The 13,106-nt window shown below is 39.6% G+C and overlaps 1 protein-coding gene across 1 annotated transcript in view; it reads left to right on the top strand.

The window, feature by feature from the left end:
- Positions 1 to 233: 233 nt before the first annotated feature.
- LOC149467710 (uncharacterized) overlaps positions 234 to 13,106 on the top strand; it is a 249,499-nt gene continuing 236,626 nt past the window's right edge. Inside the window, exons 1-3 of the mRNA XM_089671215.1 lie at positions 234 to 370; positions 9,953 to 10,116; positions 11,593 to 11,689. Coding sequence (XP_089527341.1) covers positions 328 to 370; positions 9,953 to 10,116; positions 11,593 to 11,689 — 304 coding nt within the window. The 5' untranslated portion in view covers positions 234 to 327. The remainder of the gene's footprint in view (positions 371 to 9,952; positions 10,117 to 11,592; positions 11,690 to 13,106) is intronic.

Genomic DNA, 13,106 nt, shown 5'->3' on the forward strand with positions numbered 1-13,106 from the left:
TGTGCCCTGGGGCAGGTAGTCAGCAAGTAATGAAATTACTGAATCAGCACGATAGTCAGGCACATAGCTTTCTCAAGAGGGGATCAGCAAAATTAGTCTGCTGTTTCTGTTAGCACTGGTTATCATGAGCAATCTAAGGTTAGACCTGAGTATGCATTTCCAGAGAAAAGTTTTTGTGTTAAAAAAAAAGTGTCTATTTACAGATACCAAGGATCAAGGACAATGAGTTTACGCACTCGCCCACTAATCTCTCATATAAGAAGGGTAATTCATGACAGTGTATGAAAGTTGAAGTGCTATAGCAGTGCACATGTCAAACTGAAAAGGATGGCTCCAACTTTCCAAACAGTCTTTTTTTTCACCACCATTGGTAAGTACATCTGTTATATTTTATATATAGGAATTTCAGCAATGTTCACATGGATATGTGCAGCTAGACACAAAGGTGTCATTAATAAGTCCTAAGGTAGTTTTAGAAACAACTGTAAAGCTAGTATATATTGATGAGATATTAAGTAGGCTGACTTCGAAACCCAGTTGTTTACTGACTGATACTGACCATAAATATGTTCAGTCACCAAGTTCCTTAAAGTGGATGTAAACCTAAAATCTGTTCTTCAGCGTGTATGGTATGATTTCCCGCTGTATACAGCTTTCTTAAGCATATAAAAGTTTGTGGCTCTCTTACAAAGTTTCTTACCGGGAGAGCACTTCTTGTTGCTGGCTGACAATACTAAAGCCAGCTCTACTTGGATCAAATCTCAGTCGGTTCAGCAGGGACCAGCCAAGATTTGATCCAAGCATGAGATCAACTTGGGTACAACCAGCCTGTCTGATTTTTCACATGTGCTTACTGGCTGCGGTTGTAGCCGCTAGTAGAAATCACTGAGTTCTGCCGACCAGGAAGGCGCCCTGTATCCCTTAGCTGATTTTTAACGTAGACTGTTAGACAGGGCAATTCAGTTGATTTGCAGGCTGGCAGATAAGTGTGCTTGGAAGTCTTTTGTTTGTTTGCTTTTCCATTGTGTTTTTCCATGTGCACCTTGCTGTAAAGGCTAGTTATAGGTTGCGGTGGTTGCCATTTTTTGTACAGTTCATTGAATTGGGTGCAGGGACACACTGGATGCCTTTGCTGCCATTGCACTATTGCTTGGTGTCATATGCATCCCTGTGTCTTTAAAGAGGGGTGGGCTCCCTCCAGGCACAGCTAACCTCACCCTATCCATTGATATATGTGCTTCCACTATGGAGGCTCTGAAAATTATAGATTTGGGACAGCAGTATATACAGAGGTCACTTGATGTGGGCACTGCAGCTTATGCATATATTTGCAAATGTGTGAAAGCAAAACTCTCTGTATTTTAATGTAAACTGTTAGACACGATAATTTGGTTGTTTTGCAGGCTGGCTGGTAAGTGTGCTGGGAAATCTTTTGTTTGAGATTTCCCCTCATTTTATTTTGACAAGAGACAAAAGCATGGGAAATATCCCCTAGAGGGCACAATCAGTAATACATTCGACTTATTTCAAAACAAAAAAAATAGACAAAATTTTGTCTGAAAGGAGACTGTGAACCTGTGCTTTTGTAGCAGGGTGTTAAAGGAGGGTTGGTGGTGACTACTTTCACCACAAACTGCTTCCTCAAAGTACACCACCAAGGGACACATGGCAGGATTGTGTCTTGGGGCTTGCTTGATGTATAGAGAACAGTTCAATCACATGACTGCTGCTGTACTATGGGCAATACAGGGAACCCTGCAGAGAACCAAATTTTCATCTGCAGTGGATTCTGGTTGGCCATCTTAGGGAAGCCTGTGCTTAGTAAAACACAGGATTCCTGCAAGAAGTGATGGCCATTTTTGCACATCTGAGGAGCAGGCCTGCTTCCTGATGAACTGGGGCCTTTTAAGGGGAGAAGAGTACAGAATTCCTTCTAGCAACCTCTCTGTGAGGGCTTTCACCTTTTGGGAAAAGCAGGAGAACCCTGGCTGGGCCAGGTCAGGGAATGCAGAGTGCTGTGAGTTTTAATGTTGGGAAGGATTTTACCCCTAGTAGCAAAGATTAATTTGGGGGCAGGCATGACAAAAGTTTCACCTTTTAAGGGACTGACTAAGCACTCATGTCACCGTGAGCACCTGAGTACTAGAAGTTAAAGAATTTTTTTTTATACTTGTCTTAAGCCACCATATTGGAAATGCTTCCTTATGATATTGTTTGCTGACAAGTTATGTTGAAATAAAGCTGTTAAAATGCAACTTGAACCCAGCTGGGCATTTTTTGTCTGCACCATACTGGAGTGAAAAGTGATTGAGACTGCTAAAGGCTTCTGTGGTAGAGGAGTAGTTGGCCTGTACAAGGGAGGGCACTGTGATGGAAAAAAACTTTTGGGTCTTCCAGTTGCTGAAGTGAACTGGCCACTCAGGGTTGCAGCACCCCCTTGTACAGTTGTGTTCAAAATAATAGCAGTCAGACATCACTAACCTGATCAATCACTGTTTTTGGTAGAAATTATATTTTTAAATGGCAAATAATTTACTAGCAGGTGTAGTAGAATTACTGCCCTTATTTAAGGAAGGAAGGCAGAAAATGTTGTACATACTGGTTACAGTGCATTTCTCTCTGAAATTCTGAGGAAAATGGGTCGTTCCAGACATTGTTCAGAAGAACAGCGTACCTTGATTAAAAAGTTGATTGGAGAGGGGAAAACATATAAAGAAGTGCAGAAAATGATAGGCTGCTCAGCTAAAATGATCACAAATGCTTTAAAATGGCAACCAAAACCTGAAAGACGTGGAAGAAAGCGAAAAACTACCATTCGAATGGATAGAAGAATAGCCAAAATGGCAAGGACTCAGCCAACAATCAGCTCCAGGAAGATCAAAGAAGGTCTAAAGTTACCTGTGAGTACTGTTACAATTAGAAGACGCCTATATGAAGCCAAGCTATCTGCAAGAAGCCCCCGCAAAGTCCCACTGTTGAAAAAAGACGTGATGAAGAGGTTACAATTTGCCAAAAAGCACATTGACTGGCCTAAAGAGAAATGGCACAACATTTTGTGGACTGATGAAAGTAAGATTGTTCTTTTTGGGTCTAGTGGCCAGGGGCAGTTTGTCAGATGACCCCCAAACACTGAATTCAAGCCACAGTACACTGTGAAGACAGTGAAGCATGGTTGTTCAAGCATCATGATATGGGGATGTTTCTCATACTACGGTGTTGGGCCTATTTGTGGCATACCAGGGATCATGGATCAGTTTGAATACATCAGAATACTTGAAGAGGTCATGCTGTCTTATGCTGAAGAGGAAATGCCCTTGAAATGGGTGTTCCAACAAGACAATGACTCCAAACACAACAGTAAACGTGCAACATCTTGGTTCCAGACCAGCAAGATTGACGTTATGGAGTGGCCAGCCCAATCCCCGGATCTTAATCCAATAGAAAACTTGTGGGGTGACATCAAAAATGCAGTTTCTGAGGCAAAACCAAGAAATAGAGAAGAACTGTAGTCCAATCATCCTGGACTGGAATACCTGTTCACAGGTGCCAGAAGTTGGTTGACTCCATGCAACACAGATGTACAGCAGTTCTCAGAAACAGTGCTTATACAACTAAATATTCATTAAGTGATTCAAAGGAAAGCAAAATCTTCAAACATTTTTCAGTTTATATAGTGAATGTTTGAGTTTGTAAAGAAGAATACAAAACTGCTATTTTTTTGAACAGTCTAATATTCACTTTTCTTCAATTTGTTTAGAGGAACAACACAAATTTGATATATTTTTCTTCATGGTTTTATTTGGAATAGAATGTGTAGTGTTCCCAATGCATTTGTGTGTATGGAAATAAAAGCAATTAGAAGGACTTTGAGCTTTATTCACTTTTTTCAACACACTGCTATTATTTTGAACACAACTGTACATTGCCTAGAGATATTGTGAATCTAGAGGCCACTTGAGCCAACCTCTATGATGTTAAAGTGTGTAATGGTGACCTGTAGATATAGCCTGCGTTACTGCCCCTCCCATATCTGCATTTTATAGAAAGCCGTTGCAGGTTTCTGAGGTTTGACAGAACAGTTGCAATTCTGATGTATTCCAGGCACTAGCGGAAGGCTGACCTCAACAATCTGCCTCATGTGGAGTCTAGACTAACCTACACATTGATCTGAAGTTTTGTATTTTTCTATTTCATGTGCTTTTCATTGCATGTGTTAGGTGCTCACAAAACTGATAAATCAATTTAGGTTATATCAGTTCTCAGCCAAAATCTTTTTGATTGGGCAGGTTTGATTCCCAATCTACATAGATTAAATCTATTATAGAGAGAAACGACATATTACAATAACTGGAAGTATACTCCCAGTTGTTGGCGTCTGTGAAAAATAACTGGTAATATTTGTAGACCTTGCTGGCAAAATTAAAAGTTGAATTATAGCATAGTAAATTAAGTTCTTCCTTTAATCCATTCAGTCTTGCAGATACAGCTTTTTGCCAACAGCCGTCAAATTTCAGTTTTTAGAATCTTAGAAAGGCATTTTAGAACCACTTGCCATTTTACAACCACATTAGAAGTGCATACATCTACGGGCTGGATCACATCATGACCCACTGTGCTACAAAGCATACATTTTTATGTGCTGAGTTAGACAGTCCATTAAAAATTAACTTTTTAGAGCAGGGTCTCCAAAGCACCAACATGTATATACTGCATTACTGCACATTACTGCAATATGCTGGTGTGAATGACCTCTAAATCTTTGCTAACAATTTCTTAGGGGAGTTCATATGGAATAAGGTCAGCTAAAGTGCCTCTGCAGATGCCCCCTTTCTACATGCTGTGTGTTTTCTTTTAATTTTGTACATATGTTTCTGGAAACTTCATGAAGGCATGTGCTGTATAAAGCTTTTTAACTTACGTGTCCTAGAGTTGAAGGCTTTACATTGGCTAGGTAAAAGAAGTAGTGTAATATTTATCAGTTTTAAAATAATGATAATAAAGTGATGGATTAGAGCAAATAGCTCAGCTATATAAATAGAAACGATGTTTGCAATCCAAAATGACCTGTCATAAAATACATCATGAAACACATAAAATAGTGCTAAACTCAAGTATCACAAAAGTAAGAAAAAAGTGTCCATCAAAGGTTCAGCAAAGATTGTCCATATATAGACTCAAAGTAACTATCGAAGTCTGCACAAACCAGTAGTGAGGCAACCCACAGGGATATTTGCAAACTCCTAACAAATATATGGTAGGGCAAATGCAACACCTAACAGTGAAATGATAATAAGATGATGGATGGTGCAAATGACTCAACTCTATCAAAGAAACAATGTGTGCAACCCAAAGTACATCATCATAAAATGAACCATGAAACACATAATATAGTGCCAAACACAAGTATCACAAAAGGAAGAAAAAAGTATCAATCTAACAGTTCAGCAAAGGTTGGCCATCACAGTGATATAATTTGATCCAATTAGCAATGAGTGAAGAATGCACTTTAACTTCTATAACCCTAATCCATAGGAGACGAGAATACGGCACTTATGAGCCAGAGGTAGGTATTGCACTTACTGAGATTTGTAGCCCCAGTTAGAGGCAAATAACATGTATACACCTTACGGGGCTGAATAAGTCTTTCACGAAGGTAAATCTGAGACACAGATGGTAAACAAAAAAACTTCCTTACAGGGCTTATAACACTCCCTTACCCTCGGTTCACATCTGTGCATGTGGTGCCACTGTGGGACCTGCACAAATGCCTGCAGCTGCACCACCCACACAAAGGGTGCTATTAATTCTAATGGCTCACCGCCCGCACTGGAAATCGCAACCATACTGGGAACCTCAGTTTCTGTGTATGGGCTGCGATTTCCAAAGTAGTGGAAAGACTTCTTCCCTGCATGTCCTGGGGCATGGGAGTCCATTCAAATGAATTGGCTCTTGTGCCCATACAAATCACGGCCTGCACGACCTCACAGATGTGAACCAGGGCTTACGCTATCCAAAATGAGAAAAAAAGTTTTGCCTACAGTTCTACTTTAGAACAAATAGACTGTGCACTTTGCAAGTTGCTCCAGAGCTTAGTAAATGAGGTAAAGCTTCACGTTACAAAGAATACCCAATCACATGCAAGGGAAAAAAAATAGTGTTTGCTTGCACATTATTGGATGATGGAAGTCAGAAGAGCTCCCCCTCATTTTCTAAGCTCTGGAGCAACTTCACATGCAAACTGCACACTTATATGCGCCTCTAGTAAATCCACCCCATTACATGTAATAAAATCTTTCTAATTTCTCGTTATTTCGGCAGATTTTCAGAAACTTTTTTTTGTATGTATACACAAGCATATACATCACTTGCTGCAAAAATACTCCCAATCACTCCAAACATGAACACACTGTATATCTTATGTAGTGGGGATTTAAATTTTTCACAATTATTTTAGACATATCTTTTGATAAGTTCCCACTGACATAGCTGATCTTTTTAGCTATCTATAAAGGGGTAATTCTTCCCAGTGACCACAAGTGTTAGGAACATTCTTCCCAGTGATCATCACACTAACGTATTATGAGTTGTAGATATAGAAATTAATAGCAGGGGTCTTCTGAGACTGGAAAGTTATTTCAATGGTTCCTCTGTGTTGAAAAGGTTAAGAAAGACTCCTTGAAAGTGTAACTAAAGGCAAAACTTTCTTTTTCATTTTAGATAGAGTAATGGAGGGTTAGAACCCCTGTTTTTTTGCCATCTGTGGGAGATTTCCCTTCACTTCCTATCCCACTGCCAAAACAGGAAGTGAGAGGAAATGCCTGCAAATTAATGGAATCCCTTGGGGTCCCACCAGGTCAGAGAACTAGTGTCCCCATTGGAAAATGTCCTCTCTATTACTTTTCTGGGGACAAGCCAACATTTTTGATATTTTCTCACTTTAAATGATAATGGTAAATAGAGTGAATCTCCCTGATGGGAACAGACAGCAATAAAAACCTAATAGGTGTTCTAAAACCTCTCCATCCTATCCAAAACTAAAAGAAAATTCCTTTAGTTAAACTTTAAATAAATATAAAATATCTTTCTAAATGTCAAATATTGAATAAAAATAGCATCAAATACCACACACATACAGTAAATAAATGCTCTTCTTCACCAATAAAAAAGACATTGTAGATATAAGAAGGGTATTTATATGTGTGTGTGATTTTTTTTTATTTCATATTAACAATTTTTATTGGTTTGCACATATATATGCAAACAGTAAATTGAAAATAGGAACACAACAGAAAAAGGGAGCACATCGATGGTAAAATCTGCATGGTTACAAATATAATGTCACATAGCAACAGTGGGGAGGCCATCAGAACTGAACATGTGTGTGATTTTTGATGCTATTTTCATTCAATATTTATAAAGATATTTTGTATTTACTTAATTTAACTTAGTTTTTTTTTATATGCCACGTGTGTCCTTCGTCTGGTATTCTAGTCTTTTTTTATTTTGTATTAATACATATGCAGCAGGGACCGCACTAACTTTGCGAGTTGGTATAGTTTACCATTTTCCCTCTTTATTAGCAACAAAAACTGACAGGGGTTCTAATCCTTCTCCACTGTATCCATCCTACTGGATATTACATGAGATAAAATATTGTATGGTTTCATGAGATAAATACCGTATTTAGGAAATATACCACATTCGCTTTTTTCTGAATTACACAAAACTTTTGGAAAATCTCTAAGCATTAATTTACCGCATTTATTAAGCAGTAGATACCACATCGTGAATAGAGCCCATTGCTTCTTTTATAGAATTTGCACCATCCATCATCTTATTACCATTTCACTGTTAGGTGCTGCATTTGTCCTATACAGTGGGGCAAAAAAGTATTTAGTCAGCCACCAATTGTACAAGTTCTCCCACTTAAAAAGATGAGAGAGGCCTGTAATTGGCATCATAGGTAGACCTCAACTATGAGAGACAAAATGAGAAAAAAAATCCAGACAATCACATTGGCTGATTTGGAAAGAATTTATTTGCAAATTATGGTTGAAAATAAGTATTTGGTCAATATCAAAAGTTCATCTCAATACTTTGTTATATATCCTTTGTTGGCAATGACAGAGGTCAAACGTTTCCTGGAAGTCTTCACAAGGTTGGCACACACTGTTGCTGGTATGTTGGCCCATTCCTCCATGCAGATCTCCTCTAGAGCAGTGATGTTTTGGGGCTGTCGCTGGGCAACACGGACTTTCAACTCCCTCCAAAGGTTTTCTATGGGGTTGAGATCTGGAGACTGGCTAGGCCACTCCAGGACCTTGAAATGCTTCTTATGAAGCCACTCTTTCGTTGCCCAAGCGGTATGTTTGGGATCATTGTCATGTTGGAAGACCCAGCCACGTTTCATCTTCAATGCCCTTGCTGATGGAAGGAGGTTTGCACTCAAAATCTCACGATACATGGCCCCAGTTATTCTGTCCTGTACATGGATCAGTCGTCCTGGTCCCTTTGCGGAGAAACAGCCCACCCCCATGCTTCACAGTAGGTATGGTGTTCTTTGGATGCAACTCAGCATTCTCTCTTCTCCAAACACGATGAGTTGTGTTTCTACCAAACAGTTCTATTTTGGTTTCATCTGACCATATGACATTCTCCCAATTCTCTTCTGGATCATCCAAATGCTCTCTAGCAAACTTCAGACGGTCCCGGACATGTACTGGCTTAAGCAGGGGGACACGTCTGGCACTGCAGGATCTGAGTCCCTGGTGGTGTAGTGTGTTACTGATGGTAGCCTTTGTTACGTTGGTCCCAGCTCTCTGCAGGTCATTCACTAGGTCCCCCCGTGTGGTCCTGGGATTTTTGCTCACCGTTCTTTAGATCATTTTGACCCCACGGGGTGAGATCTTGCGTGGAGCCCCAGATCGAGGGAGATTATCAGTGGTCTTGTATGTCTTCCATTTTCTAATTATTGCTCCCACAGTTGATTTGTTCAAACCAAGCTGCTTGCCTATTGCAGATTCAGTCTTCCCAGCCTGGTGCAGGTCTACAATTTTGTTTCTGGTGTCCTTCGACAGCTCTTTGGTCTTCACCATAGTTGAGTTTGGAGTGTGACTGTTTGAGGTTGTGGACAGGTGTCTTTTATACTGATAACAAGTTCAAACAGGTGCCATTGATACAGGTAAGGAGTGCAGGACAGAGGAGCCTCTTAAAGAAGAAGGTACAGGTCTGTGAGAGACAGAAATCTTGCTTGTTTGTAGGTGACCAAATACTTATTTTCCACCATAATTTGCAAATAAATTCTTTCCAAATCAGCCAATGTGATTGTCAGGATTTGTTTTCTCATTTTGTCTCTCATAGTTGAGGTCTACCTATGATGCCAATTACAGGCCTCTCTCATCTTTTTAAGTGAGAGAACTTGCACAATTGGTGGCTGACTAAATACTTTTTTGCCCCACTGTATCTGTTAGGAGTTTGCATATATCCCTGTAGGTTCCTCACGAACCTGTTAGTGCAGTCTTTAATAGTTACTTAGAGTCTATATATTGACAATCTTTGCTGAACCTTTGATGGACATTTTTTTCTTACTTTTGTGATACTTGAGTTTGGTACTATCTTATGTGTTTCATGATTTATTTTATGACAGTGTATTTTGGGTTGCAGATATTTTTTTATATAGTTGAGTTATTTGCACCATCCATCACTTTATCCTCATTTTACTATTAGGCACTGCATTTACTCTATATCTGTTAGAAATTAGCAAATATCAATGAGCAAGTTGCCTCACTACCTATTAGCGCAGACTTCAATGGTTACTTTGAGTTTTAAAATAATGATGCTGTTATCTTTTATGACCAAACTAACACCGCATTGCTATTATTTTTGACACTTATACTGCTAAATATGTTAATGATTATTTCCATTTCTAATGTATATATTTACTATTTTCTAGGCTTGAGTTTTGCAGCGCCAAGTGGAAGACAAGTTCTGTGGTGTACGATATCAGATCTTGAGCAGAAGAAGTGCAATGATCTAGTGGGATCCTGTAATGTCCCTGACATTACCCTTGTTTGTGTGCATAAATCCTCCACTGAGGACTGTATGACAGCTATAAAGGTAATCATTGTTGCTGATTTGTATAGTCACATCACAACACTGTTTTGCTGCACTGCACAGTGAGGACATTTAGGGAGCTATATATATAATATTATGCCAAGTATTTATATATGAAACAGTATAAAAGGGCAATGTGCACAGATCAATATCATATATCATTCAGTTAATTAGAAATCAGCTATCACTGATCTGATTACGGTAGATTAAATTTTACACTTTATATTCAGTGCAATTATTGTTCTCTGAACTGTTGCTGTATAAACATGTGTATCCACTAGCTTCATCTGTTATATATACTGTAAAAATTTTGAACAGGAAACTAACCTATATACATGATCCAGATATGGAGCTGTAAATTTCACCAGCTTGGCATTTTCATCATTCTGCCATTTCAATTTAAACTACTTTAAAAAATAAAAATTTAAAAAAATGTTAAAAAAACAAGCTCAGCTACAGTCAAATCTGGATAAAGCATCTGTCAGGTTTTTATTGATGCATGTCTTAAAAGATGTTTTTTTTACTGTCTTGGTCTCATTGGAGAGATTTCCCCTTACCTCCTTTACTCGTGATAGAGCTCACAGGGAGCTGGGAAAATTCTCAAATGGGTAATTCCCTTTCCCCCTGTTAACAGAGCCCTGATTCCTTTCCAGCAATGACCAGGCAGGCCAAGGGCCTCTCCCACCATCTGCCTGCTCAGGAACATCTGTAACGTGGAGAAGCTCATATTTGGTCACTCACATTCTCCAGGCTTAAGGTCCACCCCAGAAATAAGTAATGTCCATAACCTTTTAAGGTTCTTACTGTAGCAGAAGAAGAATAAACAGTTCTTTCATAACACAACCATCACCTCCACTCTTTCAGTACCAACATCATAATTCTGCACAATGTAAGTCCAACATTAACACCAGATGGCTGCCCAACTTTTTTATAGTCCTCACCATAGGTCCTCCATAAATGGGATTTCTATCTGAGCCTGTTATGGGCCTACCCCAAAGAGTTAAATTCCTAAGATTACAAACTTATGTATCAGTATACTAGGGGTAGTCTTTTCCCATCATGCTCTGCCTCAGGCTCTTCCAGATCAAGATTATAAAGGACAGACTAGCCCTACCCACTATGTCTACCCAGGGGAGGGGTTTCACTAAAGGGGTACTAATCCCTGCTTACACCACCATTTATAATCCTGGTGTCAAAGGGATAAAAAGTGAGAGAACGAATCCCTAAAGAAAAAATAGACAGCATTAAACCTTTCCACTTTCTATAACAAAAAGGAACTGAGCTTTAGATGGGACTCCAGACTCTTTTATAGCTTATGACGCCAATACTATCCTATATATTTTGCATTTTAATACTTCTGAATATTTTCAGCTGCCTTTATCATGAACACCATTAGGTAGCTGTTATTAGTATGCTAAATAATGAATTACAAAAATTCACTGCCAGTAAAAATCTGATTTATTAACAAACTTATTTCAGGATGGACAAGCAGATGCTATGTTCTTAGATAGTGGAGCTTCAATGGATCCTTATAGTCTGAAGCCAATTATTTCAGAACCGTACAGTTCCCAGAAAGGTAAGTCTTAAGCCTAGAATTTATGACACAGACCATATTACCATGTTGTCACAATAAATTACCTAATTAGACTACATCTAAAACAGCTAAAATAAACAAGTATTTGTTGAGCTTGTTTGTTTAAAATGAATTCACGTCTAGAAGAGAACAATGTACAAATGCAGGACTCAAACTCTGAAAGACAGGTTGCTCCCTACATCAGAGAGACAATTACAGTCTTTAAGTGACATAAGAAAGTACAAAAGCCCTCAAACCTATTAGCACAGAGGCTGTGCTAGCTGTCACGTAAGATGGAGATGCCAGTAGGCATGAACTTGGATTCTGTCTGAACCTAGAAGTTAGCTGCCACTGCTGGCCGAATGAGTTGTGGTCAGGAGATTGCAATGACATTGACTTAATATGGTCATGTGCCTATATTGGGTCAGAGATTTGCAGAAGCCCCCCCCCCACACACACACACACACACACACACACACACACACAATCTCCTGGGACATATCACATGTACCAGGAGGTGGTGGGACAAGTCTGAAAGTGCAGTGTGTCTCACACATGGGTACTGGGAGCCAAACACAGTGTCCCTACTGCACTGGTTGTGACTTAAGGTGTCCTAGTGGGGACACACTGAAACTTCTCTCACTAATTGCCTAAACCTAGGCAGGGTGCTGCGGACATGTTAAATCAACATTAAGGCATATCTCCCAAACTTGGAAGCAAGCAACACTTGCACAGTTATCTCAATGCGACCCATGGCCAAGCCTCTTACACTGTCAACTCTAAGAATAAACGTCTAGACTAAACTACTTGTTAGAGAAAACCACTTCCCAGGTGTGCAGCATTTAGGAACTGGTACTGCAGAGCCTGTCTCCACCAACACAGCAATTCCTGTCACTTCACTCCCAGTGACATATCCAACTGCTCTTACTAGATACTGGGAATGTTCTTTAATGTAACTATATGCTCCCATGACCTCCAGGCTAGGTCCCTAAGTACTCTGTGCCACGGTGTCCCAGTATGTGTAGGGCACTGTTTGCCAGTGAAGGGAGCAAGCATACCACCTCTTCCCTACCATAGTAACTATCACCCTTGTCAAGTCACTCATTCCCTGGCTTGTTGGCTGAATTAGCAAACATACATGTATGGTTGTCTCTAGCAATGAAAATATAGCCTATAATAGCAAGCATCCTCCATGCTGGACTATCTATACTGTATCTACACTCACCTACAGTCCCATGGATATAATAAGCCCCGTTCCATTGATACACTGTGCATGCACCCCTCCAGAGAGACTTCAGACAAGACATTAAACGGAACGACAAAAGTCTTAGACTGAAAGACTCAAATAATGCACAAGCATACAGGCACAGTTCCTTCAAGCAGCTTTATGTACATTCCTGTAGAGAGTTCTCTAAGTGCC

The sequence above is a fragment of the Staurois parvus genome, unplaced genomic scaffold (assembly GCF_062004578.1).
Source record: "Staurois parvus isolate SC_StPar_1 unplaced genomic scaffold, SC_StPar_1.0 ptg000102l, whole genome shotgun sequence".
In the NCBI taxonomy this organism is placed as follows: domain Eukaryota; kingdom Metazoa; phylum Chordata; class Amphibia; order Anura; family Ranidae; genus Staurois; species Staurois parvus.